Source organism: Chiloscyllium plagiosum, chromosome 16, assembly GCF_004010195.1.
Source record: "Chiloscyllium plagiosum isolate BGI_BamShark_2017 chromosome 16, ASM401019v2, whole genome shotgun sequence".
Taxonomy (NCBI): domain Eukaryota; kingdom Metazoa; phylum Chordata; class Chondrichthyes; order Orectolobiformes; family Hemiscylliidae; genus Chiloscyllium; species Chiloscyllium plagiosum.
In genome coordinates this window covers 31,845,491-31,868,174 of record NC_057725.1, presented here as the reverse complement: position 1 = coordinate 31,868,174, position 22,684 = coordinate 31,845,491, and the positions used below count along the sequence as shown (strand labels likewise).

Below are 22,684 nucleotides of genomic sequence, written 5' to 3'. Positions count from 1 at the left end.
TACTATCATTGATTATTTTGAAAACCTATCTGCTTCACTGATGTCCTTGAGAGAGGGAATCTGCCATCTTTACAAGATCTGGCCTTCAGCAATGTGGTTGATTCTTAACTGACCTTTGAAATGTCTGAACACAATTTGGGATAGGGAGGAAAGTCTGGCTTTGCTGGTGACACTGACTTCCTTTTGAAGAAGTAAAAATAAACATTAATCTTACACAAAAGCAAAATGAAAATTGATATCTTTCTGTCCTCATAACTTAATCCTTTTAACTTGTGCATCGCTCTAATGAATTTCTCTATGGTTACTATATCCTTCATGACATAACATCCAATTTAAGCACACTGACAAAGATCAGAAAGCAGAGATTCTTTATTCTATTGGCATCAAGATTTTACAAACATGAAGGGAGATTAAACAAGGAAAACAGAGTATTTACGTACAGATCATGTTTGGGGGATAAAATTCTTTGTCTGTCCCTCCCTATGCCATGATGTGGAGATGCTGGTGTTGGACTGGGGTGAACAAAGTAAGAAGTCACATGACACCAGGTTATAGTCCAACAGGTTTATTTCAAATCACAGACTTTCACAGCGCTGCTCCTTCATCAAGTGAAGTCACCTGACAAAGGAGCAGCGCTCCAAAAGTTTGTGATTTTAAATAAACCTGAAGGACTATAATCTGGCATTGTGTGACTTCTCACTTTCTCCCTATGTCCATTGGGCCTCCTCCGCTTGACTGCTTGAGCTCCCCTTCTTGGTGTCCTCCCTCACTGTCACCACTGTATACCCTGTTATACTGAGGCACGATGCCTGGAGCTGTACACAGCCACTCAAGATAGAGTTAAACCAGAACTATGCACAAATGTGCAATCTATACTTCATCCCCTTTGAGATGATAATTAACAATCAGAAATCAAAACAGAAATTGCTGGAAAGCTCAGCAGGTCTGGTAGCATCTGTGAAGAGAAATCAGGGTTAATATTTCAATTCCAGTGGCCCTTCCTCAGAACTGATGGTAGCTAGGAAATGTTGTTTTATATGCAAAAGATAGGGTGGAGGGAGGGGGTAGGGAGTAAATGATAGGTGGGGATAGAGTCCAAAGAGAGAGAAGAACAGTTGGACAGACAAAGGAGTGGATAATGATCTGGCTAGGAGGGTGAATAGCTGTTAAATACAAAACAGTAGGTAGTATGTAATTGCAGACTATGTGATAACAAAGTCTGGTATGTGGGTTTGGGGGCTAGGATACTGGAGAGTTCAGGCCCTAAAATAGTTGAACTCAATATTGAGTCCAGAAGGCTTGGAAATGAGGTGTTTATCTTCCAGGTTGCACTGATTTGTCGGAGCACTGCAGCAAGCTGGAGTCAGAGATGCTGGCTAGGGAACAGGGTGGTGTATTAAAGTGGCAGGCAGTTGGAATTCAGGGTCTGTTTTCCAGGCAGAGCACAGATTGTTCACCAAAGCATTCACGCTTTGTTTCCCCAATGTAGAGGAGACCACATTCTAAGCAGGGAATGCAATAGACTAGATTGTGTGAAGTGCAGGTAAAGTGCTGCTTCACCTGGAAGGTATATTTGGGCCCTTGGATACCAAGGGGGGAGGAGGTAAATGGGCAGGTGTTACACCTTCAGCAGTTGCAGGGGAAGGTGCTGTGGGGTTGTGGGAGCGGGTGTTGGGAGTGAAGGAAGAATGGATCAGGATGTCCCGGAGGGAACGGTCCCTGCGAAAGGTGGACAGGGGAGGAGAAGGATAATCGTGTCTAGTGGTGGCATCTCGCTGGAGGTGACAGAAATGGCAGCTGATGATCTTCTGGATATGGATGCTAATGGGATGGTCGATAAGGACAAAGTGAACCCTGTCGCTGTTGCAGGAGAGAAGAGAGGGGTAAGGACAGAATTGTGGGAGAGGGGTCAGACTCGGTTGAGGGCCCTGGCAACAATAGTGCTGGGAATCCTTGGTTGAGGGAGAAGGTGGACATATCAGAGGCTTTCGTGTTGAAGTTGGCCTTATTGGAACATATGTGATGGAGATGGAGGAACTGGGAGAATGGAATGGAGTCTTCACAGGAAGCAGGGTACGAGGATATGTAGTCTGGGTAGCTGTGGGAATCAATGGGTTTGAAGTGGATATTAGTGGCCACTCTATTGTCAGAAATGTAAACAGAGATGTCTAGGAAGGGAAGGGAGGAGTCAGAGTTATACCAGTTGGAAGTGTGGGCAAGGTGAAAATTGGAAGCGAAATCAATGAACTTTTCCAATTCTGAACGAGAGAGAGAAGCACACCGATGATATCATCAATATATTGGAGACAGACTTGTGGGTGGGGGCTGGAATAGGTCTGGAATGAGACATGTCCTATTAACAATCGATTTGTCTGTTCATTTATTTTTTGGATTGACCACCAGTTTTCATTAATTACGGTGGATGGATCCTTCAATCTCTCTCCTTTTCTGCAGTTTCTAGCTTTAGATTAGATTACTTACTTACAGTGTGGAAACAGGCCCTTCGGCCCAACAAGTCTATTTTTCTCTGATCCAAGCAGCCCTTAGTCAAGCTGACAATTTCTCTTTGCAAATTCTGTTCCTTGCTGCACTATTTAATGCACCGCCTGACTTAGAGTTATGATCGTGTATCACAGAGCTCAAACATTATGGGCATTATCACTTTACTAATTGCAGCTTATCACAATGAAAGTGTTACTCATTTCAGCTGATTTGTAGAATGATAATCTGTTACTTTGTGATGCCTGGTATTAATGTGTGATCTCTACCTGTTGTACTTGGACAGATAACAGCAACTGATGACGAACATGGACAAACTGTTACAACGACAGTTAAAGTGCAAGTCACCAGCAATGACGGTAAAAATGTTTTGCTTTATTCAAGCATTTGGCAGCTTAGAATGAAGTGGATCGATCTGATAGGCTGTGAAATGTGCAACTTGATGAGATTGCTGTAATTCCTCATTGTTTTGTCAGATCAGTTACAGTTATGATTAAACATTTACAATCTTTAAAACTTCTCTAGGGACATGTCAAGATGTAAGTAAGAAGAGTGATGTTCTGAGTTTGTATTCCTGGGAAAAGTCCTAACCTTCTGGGAATGATTGAAAGTTGTTATAGATTAATCAACTTAACATTGGTGATTGGAAAAATAATGGAATCCTTTCTGTAATCCCACTCTCTCATTTGAGAGAGAGAGAGATGACTGGTGGAGGTTTAACCTGAGGATCAGCATGTCTCAGGTGAGGGCTAAGGTTGAGAAACTGGGATCTTCATGTTGATCTCAGTTAGTGTAGGAACTGAACCCATGCTATTGGTATCACTCTGTATCTGAGGCCAGCTATCTGACCAACTGAACCAAACAACAATGGATTTGGATGGGGAATGATGGGAGAGGCTTCAGAGAATCATAAAGCCCAGTGTGGATGTTTGGGCACATGGTCTGCTTCAGTTCCATACATTCTCTGGAATACCATATAATGTCCATATGTTTTGCCTGTCATTGTTCACACAGTCAAAGTAAAATGGATGGGTAGAAAGTCATGGGTTAACTCCCACTGGGAATTCCAACACTGCTGCTCAAAGGTAGCAGTGTATACCATCTACAAGATGCACTGCAGTGACACAGCAATATCCGTTTGATAGTACTTTCCAAAACCCTGCCCTTTGCCACTTCGAAGGACAAGGGCAGCAGGCAGATGGGGCACTACCATCACCTGAATGTTCCTATCCAGCTCAGCACACAAACCTGTCTTCCAAACACATTTAGAGTGGCCACAGCAAAACCAGGTGTGAAAAGAACTTGCTCGGACAATGTAAACTATCTCGTAACTGCTACAGAATCTAATGTTAGTTAAAAGATAAAAGTATTGTGGATGTTGGAGGTTTGAAACAAAAACAGTCAGTGTTGGACACAATTTGCAAGTCTGACAGAATCTGTGGAGGAAGAAATAGATCCAACGTTTCAAGTTCAAAATGACTTACTTCTTCTAATCCCACCTCTGTTGTGTATTCATTATACCCTCTGACCTTCTGTCCAGTACAGATTGATTTATGCGTGGTAAAGGATTCATTTTATCCTCTTACACTCTCACATCAATGAATTTTGGGTACAGCGCGACATTGAACTCTTCTTCCATCACCATTGCCTCCATGCCCACCAAATTGGACAGGGGTCCTCTGTCCACTTTCTAGACCTTTCACCTTTCTACAGGGTAGATCCAATGTGTTTTCCTTTGTCCTCAACTAAGGAATCCCCTCCCATTGTGGTTAAAAGGACCCTCACCTATGTTTGCCCATTTCCTGCACTTCTGTTCTTGCTCCTTTGCCTCTCTCCCAGAACAAAGACAAGATTCCTCTTTTCCTTGCTTTCCACTCCATCAGGCTCTGCATTCAAAAGATTGTCCATTTGCACCACATCCAGCAGGCTACTGCCACCAAACGCACTTCCCCTCCACTGTCAGAATTCCACAGGGACCTTTGCCTCAGTGACACAGGGTCCACTCCTCCATGGCTCCTCACACTTCTTCACTCCCCATGGCACCTTCCTATGTGATCACAGAAGATGCAACACTTGCCCATTCACCTCCTCTCTCCTCACTGACCAAGACCTGAAACGCACCTTCCTGATGTAGCGCCAGGTTTATTTGTACTTCAAAAGAGAAAATGCTGGAAAATCTCAGCAGGTCTGGCAGCATCTGTAAGGAAAGAAAAGAGCTGACATTCCGAGTCTAACTGACCCCTTGTCAAAGCTGACAGTAATTTGCTTTTACTTGTACTTCTTTCAATCCAGTCTGCTGCTGTGTTCACTGCTCTCAGTAAGGTCTATTCTACATGGGCGAGACAAAACTGACTGGGTAACCACTTTGTGGAGCACATCTTTTGAGAATAAGAACAGAAAATCATAAGACATAGGAGCAGACATAGGCCATTCAGTCTGAATCTACTCCACCATTCAAATAGATCATGGCTGATCTAATAATCCTCAACTCAACTTTCCTGTCTTTTTTCCATAACTCTTGATTCCCTTACTGATTAAAACAAAACCTCTCCATCTTAGCCTTGAATATACTGAACAACCCAATCTCTAAAGCCCTCTACAATAGAGAATTCCACAGATGCACTCCCCTCTGAGAGAAGAGATTCCTCTTCATCTCTGTCTTAATTGGGCTACTGTCTATTCTGAGATTGTGCCCTCTGGTCCTCGACTCTCTCTCTCTCAAGGGAGAGCAACCTTTCCATACCTAACCTGTTAAGTCGCATAAGAACTATATGTGTTTCAATAATCACCCTAATCTTCCAGTTGCTTGCCATGTCAATATACCATTGTGCTCTCATGCTAACATTTGGAAATAGACCAGCTATAGTATAGCACAACTCAAGCTGGAGGAACAGAAACTCATTTACTGCTTAGACATTTTAGGACTCAATATTGAGCTCAACAACTTCAGACAATGAACACTGTATTCCGTTTTGATTACACCCTCTTCTTCCCCTCTCTCCCAACTGCCATGTCCCTATCCCCCTAATCTAGAGCCTAGTGCCTGGTTTGCATGGGTCACCTCAGCAGAGCACCTACTTTCCACCATTCATACTTTTGATTAACACCTATTTTGCATTTCTATCACTCTTCCAGTACTATTAGCACTCTCTTTGTCTTTTGCTCTGGACATCTTCACCATCTATTCCATCTGTTCCATTTGTTCCTCATTCCCATTCATCATAGAGTTATAGAATCATAAGTGATGTACAGCATAGAAACAGACGCTCCGGTCTAACCTGTCCATGCCAACCAATATCCCAATCCAATCTAGCCCCACCTGCCAGCACCTGGCCTATATCCCTCTAAACCCTTCCTGTTCATATACCCATCCAGATGTCTTTTAAATGTTGCAATTGTACCAGCCTCCACCACTTCCTCTGGCATCTCATTCCATACACGTACCACCCTCTGCATGAAAAGGTTGCCCCTTAGGTCTCTTTTATATCTTTCCCCTCTCACCCTAAACCTATGTCCTCTAGTTCTGGATTCCCCCACCCCAGGGAAAAGACTTTGTCTATTTACCCTATCCATGTCCCTTATGATTTTGTAAACCTCTATAAAGTCACCCCTCAGCCTCCGACACTCCAGGGAAAACAGCCGCAGCCTGTTTAGCCTCTCCCTGTAGCTCAGATCCTCCAACTCTGGTGACATCTTTGTAAACCTTTTCTTAACCCTTTCAAATTTCACAACATCTTTCTGATAGGAAGGAGACCAGAACTGATTGTCAACAGAATAAAACACATTTTTTTCAGACTCCTTCATTCTGAGGAAGAGCGATATTGCATTTGAAACCTGAATTCTGTTTCTCTCTCCACATACCCTGCCACATGTGCTCAATTTCTCAAGCACTTCCTTCTGGGTGAAGGATACTTGATGTTTCTAATCATGGGGTAAGATTAATCAAGATAGAAACGCACCATGGGAGATGTATGATTATTTCTCTCACTGTGTAGTTGTTTATTATTCGCTGTAGAAAGTGGAAATAGATGGGGAGTACCCTTTATCATAGTGATGATGTGAGTTAGGGCTTGACATTATATCACATCCAAAAACATTATTGTCTGAAACTTTATGAGTAAGCATTGCAAATTGTCTTAATCAATCTTTAAAATCACTGTAAATAAGTTTATTTGTAATATTCATTCATGGGATGAAGGCATCACTGGCTTTATTGCTTGACACCAATTCCTAAAGTCAACAACATTGCAATAGCTCTGGGGTCACATGTGGGTCAAGCCAGATAAAGCATAGCAGATTTATTTGCCTAGGTGGAAGGAATTTAGTGGATCAGATGGGTTTTTAAAACTATCAACAGTGGTTACATGATTGATTTTCAGCCAGCTTTTTAAAATTGATTTTAAAATTCCCCATCTGCCATAATAAGCCTTGAACTTCTGTTCCTGGAACACTTTCTTGGAATTGCTGGATTATTAGTCCAGTGACATTATCACTATACTATTGCCTCCCATTCCTTCACTGCTTAACAGTTGTACAGACATTGGCAAAAAATTATCTTTTCATGGCTGTGACTGTCTTTCTCACAGCTGATTCTGGGAGATTGGTCATACTGGAAGTTATTTAATGGGTTCCCATAAGATGAGAAGGAAAGGGATTACCTAAATCCACCAATGAGCCAAGATCCAACTGGATGTCACCTGAAATTCCAAGTATTAGCTCTGTTCTTCGTCTCACAGTACTGTCCAGAGTGACATTCAAACACAGGACCTTCTGACTCCAAGGCAGGAACACTATCATTGGAGGCAAGAAGGGACAGAACAAGAGGCAAAACTCCTGTCTGCAGCACTTGTGGCAACATGTAATATGGAGTCCCATTGAAATATTGGTCTTGTGTGTAGAAATTACTGGCATCCCGAGAAACTGTGATTGGCCCTTCTTCGATCAGGAGAAAGTGAGCACTGCAGATGCTGGAGATCAGAGTTGAGAGTGTGTGGTGCTGGAAAAGCACAGCCGGTCATGCAGCATCCGAGGAGCAAATTCCTGATTCCTGATGAAGGGCGTCTGCCTGAAACGTCGATTCTCCTGCTCCTCAGATGCTGCATGACCTGCTGTGCTTTTCCAGCACCACACACTCTCGACCCTTCTTCAATCAGTGTTGATTTTATAACTCAGCAACTTGCTGAAATGTTAAGGGCATCGAGAGTCATCAGCAGTTTTTGAAGTACCAAGCAAGTGGCACTGTAGTGCAGAGAAGGGTCTAGAACCCTGAAAACAGATGTCAGGTCAAACAGTTGACATGATCCCACCAATTTCTGGATTTTACTCAGGTAAATTGCTGGTGAATGGGAAAGCCCCACAGAGCTGTTGAATGGCTCACTTAAATACGGAAATAGATAATTGATTGAACCTTTACCTCTGAATTCTAGATATAACAGATTTCCCAAGCTATGTGAAGCTCACTAGAGTCAATACATTGAGAACAAAACAGGCAGACATTGAGCAATGAAGCTAACAAACTGAAAAGCCTCTAAAAGAATGAGAATGAAAGATTTCATTTAAATAGTGACTTTCATGACTGATAGATGTCTCAAAGGCATTTTAATGAAGCAATGTCACTGTTGTAAAATAGATAACATAGCAGCCAAATTGTACAAAAGGAAGACCCCACAAACAGAAAAGTAACAATGATCAAAGCATCTGTTTTTGTGATGTTGATTAAGTGATAAATATAATCATGTTATCATAGATTATGTCTCTTACTCTTCTTTGAAATAACCCCATGGGATCTTCTAAATGAACCCATTCAAGCAGACAAACTTTGGTTTAATGTTTCACCTAGAAGGTGACACCAAAGTTGTAGTTGTCAGTATTGTGCTGGAGGTTCTGTATTTAGTGATTCTTGTGCAAAGCTCTGGAATGGGACTTGAACCCAGAGAATTATAATTCAGAGACTAGTGTTGGCCACCAAACCAATCATAACTGGCACTAAAGTGGTGGAACGAAACCACATAGCTGTAGACCAAACTATGTGAAAGGCCATCTGAAAGTTTGATGTCACTGCTTTAAAAGTGAGTTCCACTGTTTTGAAAATTATTTTGCCTAATTTTAGCCTTCATTTACTTTGATCTGAAAATCCTGCTGTTAGCCTTCTTTGAGCAACTGTACCTGCCTCTTTGATGAGAAGCAAGAAAGCTGTCGCAGTAGCATTAAAATCACCAGCAACACTAGCACAGTCTTCACTTCAGCTCCTCCCCAGGGCAGAATGGATAGATACAGAGACCTAGGTTTAAGGAGGTGAAACCCCCAAACATTAGGTCCACTGGCGTGTGACTGCCAGAGCCTCAGGAAGTTCAAGTTCTCATGGCAGCTCACTGCTGAGATCTTCATCCTCCTGGAATGAGATCTTCTCTCCTGTGGAATACTGTAGATGGCTGTACATTTCCAATGGCCAGAAAGCTGACCTGTCCATTTCTGTGCCTCACCCTGGAATTCATTTCTATCGCAGGAAAAGAAAGCTGCGAATGAGTGTGAGAATTGGATTATGTACAAAGGGTGGAATTTCACAGTGGAGGATATTGAATAGAAGGCATAGATGTGAGGTTAGTCAGGGTGAGTCTGAGTGTTGGCTGTTCTCGTGAAGGTGAGGGGATGTCCAGAGAGTAATGAATTGAGCTTCAAGGTATGTTGTTTGGAGGATTGCTGTGCAAGGAAATACTGGGAATGTCAGAGTGTGGTGCTTGGCATCTGGAAGGGTTATGCCATTCATCTATCCTGCCCTCGTGAAGTCTGGCATTTGCTTGTTGCAAAGGGAGGAGGGAACACATGCTGCTGATGTCCGCAGCTACTTCCATTCACATCTGTTTAGTTTGTGAAGCTGTTCTTTATTTTTTGATTTTGGAAAACAACACTTCACTGCAGTCTCCCAAAGCAGCACCTCAATTTCGGGGAGAGAGAGAGAGAGTGAGACTAGGGAGATAGCTCTCTCCTGTCACATTTTCATCCCGTGGTTGTTGTAGCCTCAAGAATCAGTTAACAGTTCTGCCAATCTGACCCCTGTGGCTGTTCCTTTTCGTAGAAATCCTTTCATTGACAGATCTGTGTTACCATCACATGTAGACTCAGTGATTAATTGGGAAACTCAGAATCATGATGCTTACATAAGAGCCATGGAAAAGCTCACTCAATGATAAACAGATTCCTGTTCACTACCATAATCACCTCTGTAAGCCCTCACCACTGTGTGTAAGTCTGTTTAGCTAAATTTCTGCCCTTGGTGTCCAGAGTCAAGTGTCACTCACATTGGCTTGAAGAGCCCAGTGAAAGGTATTAGTGACAAAAACAGAAATTGCTGGGAAAGCTCAGTATCTATGGAGAGAAATCAGAGCTGATGCTTTGGATTGAGTGTCCTTTAGATTTCATGGCCATTTTCATGTGAGTCAGCTCATAAATCAACACTGGCCTGATATGATCTAAACTCCCGACCTTTGTACCATACTCCGCAATAAGTTTAATCTGTATGCAGTTTAATTTGCTCTGGATTAATCATTTACAAAACAGAAGAGCAAAGTAATGAATATTCACTTCCTTCTCATGCACATTGGTAATCTTTATTTTCATCGCACCAGGGAATTGCTGTGTTCTAAAATGCGCTATCTGAAAGGGTAGTGGAAGCAGATTTAAAACTAACTTTAGAAGGGAAACAAACAGAGAATACTGGAGAAACTCAGCAGGTCTGGCAGCATATGTGGAGAGAGAAACAAGAGATAACTTTCTGAATCTGATATGGCTGTTCTTCAGACTCTTTAGCCATAAAGGAACCGACATAAATACTTAATATCACAGAATCAGAGTAATGGAGGGGGGGCGGGGGAATCAGAAATGTCCATCTGTTTCCTCAATCCAAGAATTCCCTGCTGCAAAGGTTGATAGGGCCCTTAACCGTGTCTGACCCATTTCCTGCATTTGTGCCCTAGCCCGTTCCCTTCCCTCCCACAACATTGATAGGATGATCCTCACTTTCTATTCCTACAGATTACTTATCAAAGGATCATAAGCCACTATTACTGTCACCTGCGGCAGGATGTCACCACCGGACACGTATTCACTCCCTCCCCTTCCTCATCAGCATTTCAAAGGGACCATTCTCTTGGGAGACCATGATTCACTCCTCCTCCATTCCCCACAGCCCCACAGCACCTTCCCATAAAGTCACAGAAGATGCAACATTTGTCTGTTTACCATCTCCCTCCTCACTATCCAAGGCCCCAGACACACCTTCCAGGTGAAGCAGCAATTTACCTGCACTTCACTCAATCCAGTCCACTGTGTTCACTGATCACAATATGGTTCCATCTACATTGGAGAGACAAAACACAGACTGGGTGATTTCTCTGTATTACACCTACGTTCTGTCTGTATGAATGATCCCAAGCTTCCAGTTGCCTGCCACTTCAACCCATCACTGTCTCCATTGATACTGCCAGAACTGTTGAGCTTTTCCAGCACTTTCTGCTTTTGTTTCTGTGTTTGGGAAGTTTGGTGGAATTGTTGCCCAGTATTCCCTTGCTCTAGCGGAATTTCCAGTGGTATTTGACAAGATGTCACAAACAAAGATGTTGCTCACAGTAGGAGTTCATGATGTAAGGGTAATGTACTTGCCTACAGAGAAGATTGGCTGGCTGACAGGAAACAAAAGTCTGCATAAAAGAATCATAGAGTCAGAGAGATGTACAGCATGGAAACAGACCCTTCTATCCAACCTGTCCATGCCGACCAGATATCCCAACCCAATCTAGTCCCACCTGTCAGCACACCCGGCCCACATCCCTCCAAACCCTTCCTATTCATATACCCATCCCGATGCCTTTTAAATTTTGCAATTGTACTAGCCTCCACCACATCCTCTGGCAGCTCATTCCATACATGTGCCACCCTCTGCGTGAAAAAGTTGCCCCTTAGGTCTCTTTTATATTCTTCCCTTTCCACCCTACCCACCCTAAATCTCTGCCCTTGAGTTCGGGACTCCCCCACCCCAGTGAAATGACCTTGTCTGTTTACCCTATCCATGCCCCTCACGATTTTATAAACTTCTATAAGGTCACCCCTCAGCCTCTGACGCTTCAGTGAAAACAGCCCCAGCCTATTCAACTCAAATCCTCCAACCCTGGCTACATCCTTGTCAATCTTTTCAGAACCCTTCCAAGTTTCACAACATCCTTCCAATATGAAGGAGATCAGAATTGCACGCAATATTCCAAATGTGGCCTAACCAATGTCCAATACAGCCTCAACATTACCTCCCAACTCCTGTACATAATACTATGACCAATAAAGGAAAGCATACCAAACACCTTCTTCACTATCCTATCTATTTGTGACTCCACTTTCAAGGAACTATGAACCTGCATTCCAAGGTCGCTTTGTTCAGCAACACTCCCCAGGACCTTACCATTCAATGTGTAAGTCCTGCCCTGATTTGCCTTTCCAAAATGCAGCACCTCACATTTATCTGAATTAAACTCCATCTGCCACTCCTCAGCCCATGGGCCCATCTGATCAAGATCCCATTGTAATCCAAGGTAACGTTCTTCGCTGTCCACTACATCTCTAATTTTGGTATCATCTGCAAACTTACTAACTATATCTCTTATGCTCACATCCCAATCACTTATATAAATGACGAAAAGTAGTGGACCCAGCATCAATCCTTGTGGCATTCCACTGGTCACAGACCTCCAGTCTGAAAAACAACCATCCACCACCACCCTCTGTCTACCTTTGAGCTAATTCTGTATCCAAATGGCTAGTTCTCCCTGTATTCTATGAGATCTAACATTGTTAACCAGTCTCCCATGGGGAAGCTTGTGGAATGCCTTACTGAAGTCCATACAGATCACCGTCCACTGCTCTGCCCCCATCAATCCTCTTTATTATTTCTTCAAAAAACTCAATCAAGTTTGTGAGACATGATTTCCCATGTGCAAAGTCATGTTGACTCTCCCGAATCATTCCTTGCCTTTCGAAATACATGTACATCCTGTCCCTCAGGATTCCCTCCAACAACGTGCCCACCAGCGATGTCCAGCTCCCTGGCTTGTCCTTCCCACCCTCCTTAAACAGTGGCACAATGTTAGCCAACCTCCAGTCTTCTGGCACCTCACCTGTGACTATCGATAATACAAATATCTTAGCCAGAGGCCCAGCAATCACCTCCCTAGCTTCCTACAGAGTTCTAGGGTACACCTGATCAGGTCCTGGGGATTTATCCACTTGTATAAGTTTTGAGACATTCAGCACTTCCTCATCTGTAATATGGACATTTTTCAAGATGTCACCATCTATTTCCCTACATTCTATATCTTCCATGTCCCTCTCCACAAGAAACACTGATGCAAAATACTCATTTAGTATCACTCCCAACTCCTGCAGCTCCACACAAAGACCACCTTGCTGGTCTTTGAGGGGCCATGTTCTCTCCCTAGTTACCCTTTTGGCCTTTAATGTATTTATAAAATCCCTTTTGATTCTCCTTAACCATACTTGCCAAAGCTATCTCATGTCCCCTTTTCGCCCTCCTGATTTCCCTCTAAGTATACTCCTATTGTCTTTATATTCTTCTAAGGATTCACTTGATCTCTCCTGTCTATACCTGACAAATGCTTCCTTCTTTTTCTTAACCAAAACCTCAAGTTCTTTAGTCATCCAGCATTTCCTATACCTACCAGCCATTCCTTTCACCCTAACAGAAATATACTGTCTCTTGTCCATCATTATCTCATTTCTGAAGGCTTCCCATTTTCCAGTCATCACTTTACCTACAAACATCTTCCCCTAATCAGCTTTTGAAAGTTCTTGCCTAATACCGTCAAAATTGGCCTTTCTCCAATTTAGAACTTCAACTTTTAGATCTGGTCTATCATTTTCCATCACTATTTTAAAACTAATAGAATTATGGTTTCTGGCCCCAAAGTGCTCCCCCACCTGCCCTGCCTGATTTCCCAAGAGTAGGTCAAGTTTTGCGCCTTCTCTAGTAGGCACATCCACATACTGGATCAAACAAATTTATTGTACTCACTTAACTCTCCATCTAAACCTTTAACAGTATTATGGCAGTCCCATTCTATGTTTGGAAAGCTAAGATCCCTACCATAATCACCCTGTTATTCTTACAGATACTGAGATCTCCTTACAATTTCCCTCTGACTATTAGGGGGTCTGTAATACAATCCCAATAAGGTGATCATCCCCTTCTTATTTCTCAGTTCCACCCAAATAATTTCAATCCTTCTGAGCAGCTCTAGCAATTCTCCCTGCCAGTATGTTAGTCCCCTTCCAATTTAGGTGCAATCTGTCCTTCTTGTACAGATCACTTCTACCCCAAATGAGATTCCAATGATCCAAAAATGTGAATCTTCTCCCATACACCAGCTCAGTAACACATAAACTCTCCCTGAACTCCCATATCCAACAAGAAGAAAATATCATTCTACTAAATGCAATTTTTGCTTCTTCCAATTTACAGACACAGAAAATAACACTGTCTTATTCCTCCACAAAACATGGCTCCAGGCTAACTTAATATTTATGGCTTATATTTTTAAGTTTAATCAAGAGATATATCTCAATAAAACATATAATAAAGAGAGAAACCACTCTACTCACTACTACAGACTTCCAGCAAGGCCACATTTAAAACTATTCAACTTATCTGTTTCTGTACTGAGACCTCTCCCAAACAGGATCCTCCAAGATTGGTTGTGAATTTCACAGTTAATTTTCCCAGATGCACTCCAAAGTCCAGCGATACATGAACTTAAAAAGCAAAGGTGGTAAGTATGCAGGCTCACTGCTGTCAGTTAGCAGTGTGAGTTCCTTTCTCTTTCTCTCTCTCCTGCACTGCCTGACCATGTGCTGCCTTTGTCTGTTCTTCTCCCTTTTAAAAGTGCTGATGTTTTGACTTTTTGTTTCTCCAAAGTTCCAAAATAATGCAACAGCATATAAAACAGTAATTGCTACTCCTGCAATTCAAGGAAATCACCTCCAACACCTAAAATACCTGAAAAAACGAGCAGCCTGTTAGAGCCAGAAATGTTTCCTGTCCTCCATCTTGGATTACCATTGAATCCCTCAGCTCGTGTTTAGATTGCCAGAATGTGACAGTGAGATTCTGTAGGAGTCTGTATTGGGACCTCAACTTTTTACAATTTACATCAATGATTTGGATGAAGGAACAGTTGCTAAATATGTAGATGGTATAAAGACAGGTAACAAAGTAACAAGGGTAAGGCTGAACTATTTGCAACAATCTTCAGTCGGAAGTGTCGAATGGATGATCCATATCAGTGTCTTCCAGTGGTCCCAGCTTTTCAGCTAATTCAATTTACTCGACACAATATGAAGCAACAGCTGAAGGCATTGGATACTGAAAAGGCTGTGTCCTGAAACTATTCTAGCAATAGTACTGAAGACATGTTCTGCAGAACTTGCCACTCACCTAGCTAAGCTCTTTCTATGCAACTGCAAAACTGGCATCTCCTTGTAATGAGAAAAGTTGTCTAGATATGTCTTGTACATAAAAATACAGGAATCCAACTCAATTCCACCAGTCTACTATCGATCATCAGCAAAGTGATGGAAGGCGTCATCGACAGTGCTATCAAGCAGCACCTGCATAGCTATAACCTACTCACTCATGCCCAGTTTGGGTTCCGCCAGGGCTGCTCAGTTCCTGACCTCATTACAGCCTTTGTTCAAACATGGATAAAACAGCTCTATTCCAGAGGTGATGTGAGAATGACTGCCATTGACATCAAGGCTGCATCTGACCAAGTGTGGCATCAAATCGCCCTGAGCAGAACAGGAGTCAATGGAAATCAGGGGGAATCTCGGAGCTGATTCACAACATAAAATGTTTGTAATGTGTTTGGAGGTCAGCTATCTCAACTCCAAGATATCTCTGCAGGAGTTCCTCATGGTAGTGTCCCAGGTCCAACCACTTTCAGCTGCTTCATCAATGTCCTGCCTTCCATCATAAGGTCAGGGAGTGTGAATGTTTGCTGATGACTTCACAATGTTCAGCACCATTTGTGATTTCTCAGATACTGAAATAGTGCATGTCCAAATGCAGCCAGAGCTGGGCAGTCATTTTTCAGGCTGACATGTGCCACACGTGCCAGGTAATGACAATCTTTAACAAGAGAGAATATAACCATAGCCTTTAACATTCAATGGCATTAACATCACTAAATTTCCCACTATCAACCTCTGGGGCTACCATTGACCAGAAACTGAACTGGACTAACCATATAATTGCATGTTCCATTTACAAGATGCACTGAAGTAATTCACCACAACTTCTATCAAAGCCATCTAAGGAACACCACCACCTGCAATTTCCTATCTAACCCACATACCATCCTGACTTGTGAATAAATGATTGTTCCTTCACTACCAGTGAGTGAAAATCCAATAACTCCCAATGCACCAAATGGTCTGCAGGTGTTCAAGGAGGCATTCCAGCATCACCTTTACAAGAGCAACTAGGGATATGAATAAATGTCAGCCCAGCCAGCAATGCCCACATCCCATGAATTAATTTTAAAAGTAGTCCCTCCATTAAGTACTGGAATTAGAAGTTTATTCCTTTTAAAGGCAGTTAGAAATTTCAGGCAATTGTGGAGATCTAGAATAACAATTTGCTGCTGTTCTTGTGTATATCCTTTTCTAGCACGTCACAGTAAGTATCTAATGGCCATGAGAAATTGTTCACTAATGTCCATAATAACATTACCTATAATAACTAACTAATTTTTAATCCAGTACCAATCACAGTGACAACAATAACTCAAGGAACTGGACCAACTGAACCCGTGGGGACAGGGACAACTACCATTACTGCAAAGACACCATCAAAGACCCCACCAACAGGTACAGATGGCAGCTGCAGTTGCATAGTTGGACAAAGACACAGTGCTGTCACTGGGAAGAATATTGGCTCACCTATTGTCAGTGATTTCTCTCACTGTTATCTCCTCCAGTCCAAACATCCTCTGAGATATCTGCACTCCTTCAAATCTGGCCTCTTGCCTAGCCCTGATTTAAATTGTTCCACCATTGATTGCCATGCCTTTAGGAACTTGGACCCTAAGTTCTGGAATTCACTCCCTAAACTTCTCCATCTCTCTACTTTTCTCCTCTTTTAATATGATCTTTTAACTTTTAACTATTTGACAAAGCTTTCTGACCTACCATCAATTTTTGTTTGATAATGGTTCAGTGAAGCACCTTAGGATGTTGATAAATGGTATAAATAAGTGCATAATATAGCATTTCATATTAAGTTTGAATACAACATATTTTGTTTTGTAAAATGATCTTAAATCTGAACAAAGCCAACTATGAAGGTATAAAGGGCAGGTTGGTGCTGGCAGATTCGGAAAATGCACTCAAAGGTTTGATCGTACACAGGCAATTTTAAAAATACTACAAGATTTACTACAGATATACAGTAGTTCTCCTATACTGTGCATTACTAAATGCGATTTGTCTGTAACATGATTTGCTGTGAGTTCCCGTTCGCTGTTAGGCAATTCTCATCCTCAGCACTAGGTTTTGCAGTATGTGGTCGACTGGACTCCACGTCAGCATCATATGATCGGTCAACTCATGCGCTTTGTCATGAAGAGCTTCGTGAAATGTTTGTGTTAGTGGACTTGGAAAAGCATCGAGAAAATGTCTCTACAGCCTGAGGACAGAATGCTGGGACCAATCTGTTAATTTAAAAACTTAAAAGAGTCATAGAGTCATCCATACACATACCACCCTCTATGTGAAAAAGTTGCCCCTTAGGTCTCTTTTATATCTTTCCCCTCTCACCCTAAACCTATGCCCTCTCATTCTGGACTGCCTCACCCCAGGGAAAAGACTTTGTCCATTTATCTTATCCATGCCCCTCATGATTTTATAAACTTCTATAAGGTCACCCCTCAGTCTCCGACGCTCCAGGGAAAACAGCCCCAGCCTATTCAACCTCTCCCTCTAGCTCAAGTCCTCCAACCCGATAACATCCTTGTCAATCTTTTCTGAACCCTTTCAAGTTTCACAACATCTTTTGAGATAAGAGTGAAATTTCACTGGAATTGACTAACAGTAAAAGGACAGTGTTGAGGTGCAGTTTGAAACTTGATTGTTTATTGTTTGTGCTAAGAGCTTTTTTTCTCTTTTGTTTAAAAGATATGGTTAGATCTTAAAGGTTATCTGCATACTCATGTGATTCTGTTTCAGTGACTAATCACTATGGTAACCAACTGCAAAAAAAGTATCAGTATATGGTCAGTCAGCTACTCAGGGTGGTCAGAGTCAGGAAACTCTGCACATAGTGGGTGAGGGAGAGAAAGGTGGGTGGCATACTGTTACTTCTGGTGCATGTGTGGAGATGTCCTGAGGGGATGAGTAGGCTGTGAAGAAGAGATTCAGGGTTAGTCAGGGTCAGATGTTAGCGAGGTTGAGAGTGAGTGGCGAAGATGTTGCAAGAAATGGTGGGTACAGTAGCAGAGTTAGAGTGAGTGTGAGGTATCAATGACTCTCACTGGCAGAGTGAAGAAGGTCATTGATCTTCTTCCTACATTCTGTGCATTCGTTCAGATGGTTGAGACTGCACTGGCTCAGATGGTGACCCTGGTTCAGGTTGGCTTGGTTCCAGGAGAATGGTGTCCTCTGTTGGCCTGGGAGAAAAGGACATCCTGCCTTAGTATCACACCATGCCTATCAGCAGCATTTCCACAAAAAAAGACCCCAATTTTCCATTGTCTGCAACATCCAGGGCCAATGTCAGGAACCATGCAGAGCAGCTCTGGACCATCAGCTCTTGTCTTAAAGATAGTGCTGCATCATGGATGTTGGTCAATTCTGGGATATCCAGAAAGTGGTGAGCTGTTTTGGAAATGGCATGATATGATGGTGCTAGGATGTGTGAGAGATCCGCCAAAGGATGGGGTAGGTAATAAATCAGGCAGGTTTTGTAAAGCAAGGTGATAGATGTCACCAAGTATCATGATGTGAGACCCTCTGAAAAGCTTGACAAAACTGACACCTAGCGAAAGAAATTAAGATTCAGCCCTTGGTCTATCAAGGCAATGTTATTCTGGGATCTGACTTGTGCAGTGTTGCCATTGGATGGGATCAGAAGACTGGCTCAAATGATCTGCTGCCAATCGAGAGCAATCAGTTGCAGATTCTGATGAATTACACTATACAGTACTCCAGTAGGTCAGTTACAACAGATCAAAATTTACTTAGACTGTGCTATTGTTTATGTTAGGCTAATGACTATTTTTGTTTCAATTTTTAATGGCATTTTTGGTGGCTTGCCCCACCCTGTTTTTCCCATAGACCCCATTATTTCTATTGCACGATTTTCTATACACAGCGTTGCACAGGAACATAACTATGGTGTTATGGGAGAACGACCTGTACCTTCTTCTAAGGCACAAGCAGCCCAAAGGAAAAGGGAAATCAACAGTGGGTAATGGAAGAGGTTAACAATTACATTAGATCTAAGGAAGTGGCTTGTAAGAACATTATGGCAAACTTGTGGTTTGGGAGCAGTTTTGGACCAAGCAAAGGAGCTAAGAAACTAATCAGGAAAGGGGAAAGAGCAAGCTGGTGAGGAATGGAGAGGAAGACAGCAAAAACCTCTTCTTGGTATCTGAAATGTGAAAGATTAACTCAGACAAATGTGAGTGCATTACAGGTAGGAATAGGACAATTTATAATGAAGAAAAGGAAATGGCAGAGAAACCAAACAGTTACTTTGCATTGATCTTCAAGTTACAAAAAATCTCTCAGAAATACTAGATGACCAAGGGTCCCTGAGGAACTGGAAAAAAAAGTGTTAGTAAAGAGGTAGAACTTGAAAAATAAGTTAGATTTGGGGTTGATAAATCTCCTGAATTTGATAAACTTCATCCCAGAGTGTTGATGGAAGTGATTGTGGATTCTATAGATTGTGGAAACGTTCCTGCTGATTGAAAGATGGCAAATGTAATCTCACTATTTAAGGGAGAAGAGGGAGACTGGAGAACATCAGACCAGCTGAAAATATTAGAAATTATTATAAAGGATGTGATTACTGGACATTAAGAAAAGAAAGGCAAAATTGGGCAGAGTCAATGTGGATTTACAAAAGAGAAATCATATTTGACCAAGTTGTTGCCGTTTTTTGATTATCTTAACTTGTTGCAGAGATTAAAAAAAAAATCAATGGATGTGATATATTTGGATTTTCAGAAGGTATTTGATAAGGTTCAACACAGGAGTTTAGCAGATAAAATTATGGGATTGGGACTTATATACAGGAATGAGTTGGGAGGGAAAATAGAGAATAGAAATAAACGTATTATTCTCAAGGTGGCAGGCTATTACTAGAGAGTGTACTGCAAGGGTCAGTACTGGGTCCACAATCTATATAAATGATTTGGATGTGGGGATAAATTGTGGTGACATCAAACTGTGTGAGAACTTGGATTGTGAGGAGGATGCAAGAGGCTTCAAGGGAACTTGGGTAGGCTAATGCGGTATAACATAGCAGATGGAATATAATATGACTAAGTCTGAGATTATTCACTTTGGTTGAAAAAACAACAGAAAGGCACAATATCTCCTAAGTGTTGAGAGGTTGGGAACTGCAGTGGTCCAAAGAGATCGAGGTGTCCTTGTTTGTGAATCACTAAAAGCTAGTATGCGAGTGTACTAAGCAATTAGAAATGCAAATGGTTTGTAGGCCTTCATTTCAAGAGAATTTCAACGAAGAAATAAAGGTGTTTTGCTGTAGTTGTATAAGAAATTGTGAGCAGTGTGTACTTTGGCCTCCTCATATACTTGGACATTCTTGCCTTACAAGATGTTTGTCAAAGGTTCATCACATTAATTCTTATGAGGAGAGATTGAGGAAAGTGGGTTCCTTAGCATTCCTTTGTGTTTTGTAAAGTAAAAGGTAACCTCATTAAGACTTATAAAGTTCTTACAGGCTGTAACAGGATGGATGAAAAGAGAATGTTTTGTATAGCTGGTGGCTTCGGCATGAGGAGATATAATCTCAAGATAAGGGGCAGGCTATTTAAGATTGAGATGAAGAGGTGTTTCTTCATTCAGAGCATTGTGAATATTTGGAGTTCTCTACTCCACCAACCTATGGAATAACAAACATTCAGTATATTTAAATTGGAATTCGGTAGGTTTCTTAAGGTTGGTAACTTTAAGGGATATAGTGATAGCATGGAAAAGTGACATCGAACAAGAAGTTCAGCCATGGTCTCAATGTACGTTGGGCTGATTTGATGGGCTGAATGGCCTACTGCCATAGCTCTGAAAAGTTGTTTGATATACAGAAAGTAAGTGCTCTTTTCTCATCCAGTATCAATGTTGCTTTCCCTTTACATTGGTGTTTCTTGTGAATTGTCATGATAAGTGAAAGACAAAAATGTTTTTAAAAGTCTTTTTTCAACAATACTCAAGATGCTGTAATTTGGTAAACATGCAGCAATTCACTGGAAGGGTTTGCACAATTTTAAATTTTGATTTAATGCACTATTGACACTTACAAAGTTGTATGATGTCAAACACATACTTTGAAACAGAGGGGGGATCTTTGGTTGAACACTAATCGCAAACCCACCCTTTATTCACCTAAACATTTATTGATTATTTTCTGATGATTTAACATTTACTTTCCTGGTTGTTAATGTGAGCTAATTTATAATCCAGCACCCGTAACTGTGAAAACAACAACACATGGAAATGGAACACCAAAACCACCCACTAAACCTTCCGGAACTGGGGCATCAACTCCATCAAAGACTCCTCCTCGACCCCCAGGATCCACAACAGCAAAGCCCCCTGGACATGGGAGTGATGCTACAGGTAGGATTCTGAGGGTCAGCAATGCAACTGTCCATTCAACTAAACCCTTCAACAGTCATGGCAAAAGCCACCCACCTAATCTCATGGCACTAAGCTACTAAATACCAATAACTGTGAGCCTTCCGCAGTTTATTCAGTAAGCCAACCAATGGGTCAGGAACTGAACCAACAGCTAAGTTCACACTGTGCTGACTCCCACACTATCATAGTTTGGGAATTCCTATTTATAAAGATCACAATAAAGTTGTCACAGTCCTTGTCACTTGCTGCTTGTCCCCACCCAAGTTGTAATTCTAGTAGTAAATGAGTCCAGACCTCATTTCCACATGGTTCTTTATTTCTGGGCTCATTTCTCATTTCTAACTGACAAGCTGTCAGGGGCAATTTATAAAGAATGAAACAATCTATGCAACAATACTATGCACAGATGCTGCCAGACCTGCAGAGCTTCTCCAGCAATTTCTGATTGTTTTGTTTCAGATTTCCAAGGTATGCAGTTCCTTGCTTTATAACGACATGTATTTACCTAATGGCAATGAGCAATAAAGTGAATGCAGCAGAAATATCTGGCAAGTCAGAAGGGGAAAGGTTAAAATGAGCAAGTGCGAAGGTTGAGAGGTGAAGAGATGAATAGAGGGATTTCCAGAAAGTTAGGTGGAGACAGCCGAAGACATGGTGAAGGGGGACAAAGAAATTGGAGTAATTTTAAAAACTATTACAGAATATAGAAGTAGGCCATTTGGCCCATTTTACCTGTGTCAGCTCTCAGCAGGAACATTCACTAGAGACCCCATTTCTGGGTTGCTCTGGGGAGGGTCGGTGTAGACTTGTTGGGCCAAATGGCCTGTTTCCACACTGTAGGGATTCTATGATTTCTCTGTCTTTTCTCTGGAGCCTTGCAAATGATCTTATCTTATTGTCTTTTCAAAGGTGTGATTGATCCTGGTCCCACCACATTCTCACACAAAGTGTATTCCAGATCCTAACCACTCACTATGCAAAAATGATTTTCCTAGTATCATCATTGCCCCTTTACCAATCACCTTAAAACATTTGCTTCTGCTTTTCAACCCTTTCAGCAAAGGAATCAATTTCTCTCTATCTATCCTGACCCAACCCCTCAAGAGTGTGGTACTGGAAAAGCACAGCAGGTCAGGCAGCATCCGATGAGCAGGAGAATCAATGTTTCAGGCAAAAGCCCTTCATCAGCCCCTCTTTGAATACATCCATCAAATCACCTCGAACATTGGAAAACAATGTTTTCTGC

The 22,684-nt window shown here is 41.9% G+C and overlaps 1 protein-coding gene across 1 annotated transcript in view; it reads left to right on the top strand.

Annotated features, from left to right (window-relative positions):
- Positions 1 to 22,684, top strand: part of cdhr5b (cadherin-related family member 5b) — a 66,790-nt gene that overhangs the window by 23,409 nt on the left and 20,697 nt on the right. Inside the window, exons 12-14 of the mRNA XM_043706407.1 lie at positions 2,786 to 2,858; positions 16,318 to 16,425; positions 21,262 to 21,417. Coding sequence (XP_043562342.1) covers positions 2,786 to 2,858; positions 16,318 to 16,425; positions 21,262 to 21,417 — 337 coding nt within the window. The remainder of the gene's footprint in view (positions 1 to 2,785; positions 2,859 to 16,317; positions 16,426 to 21,261; positions 21,418 to 22,684) is intronic.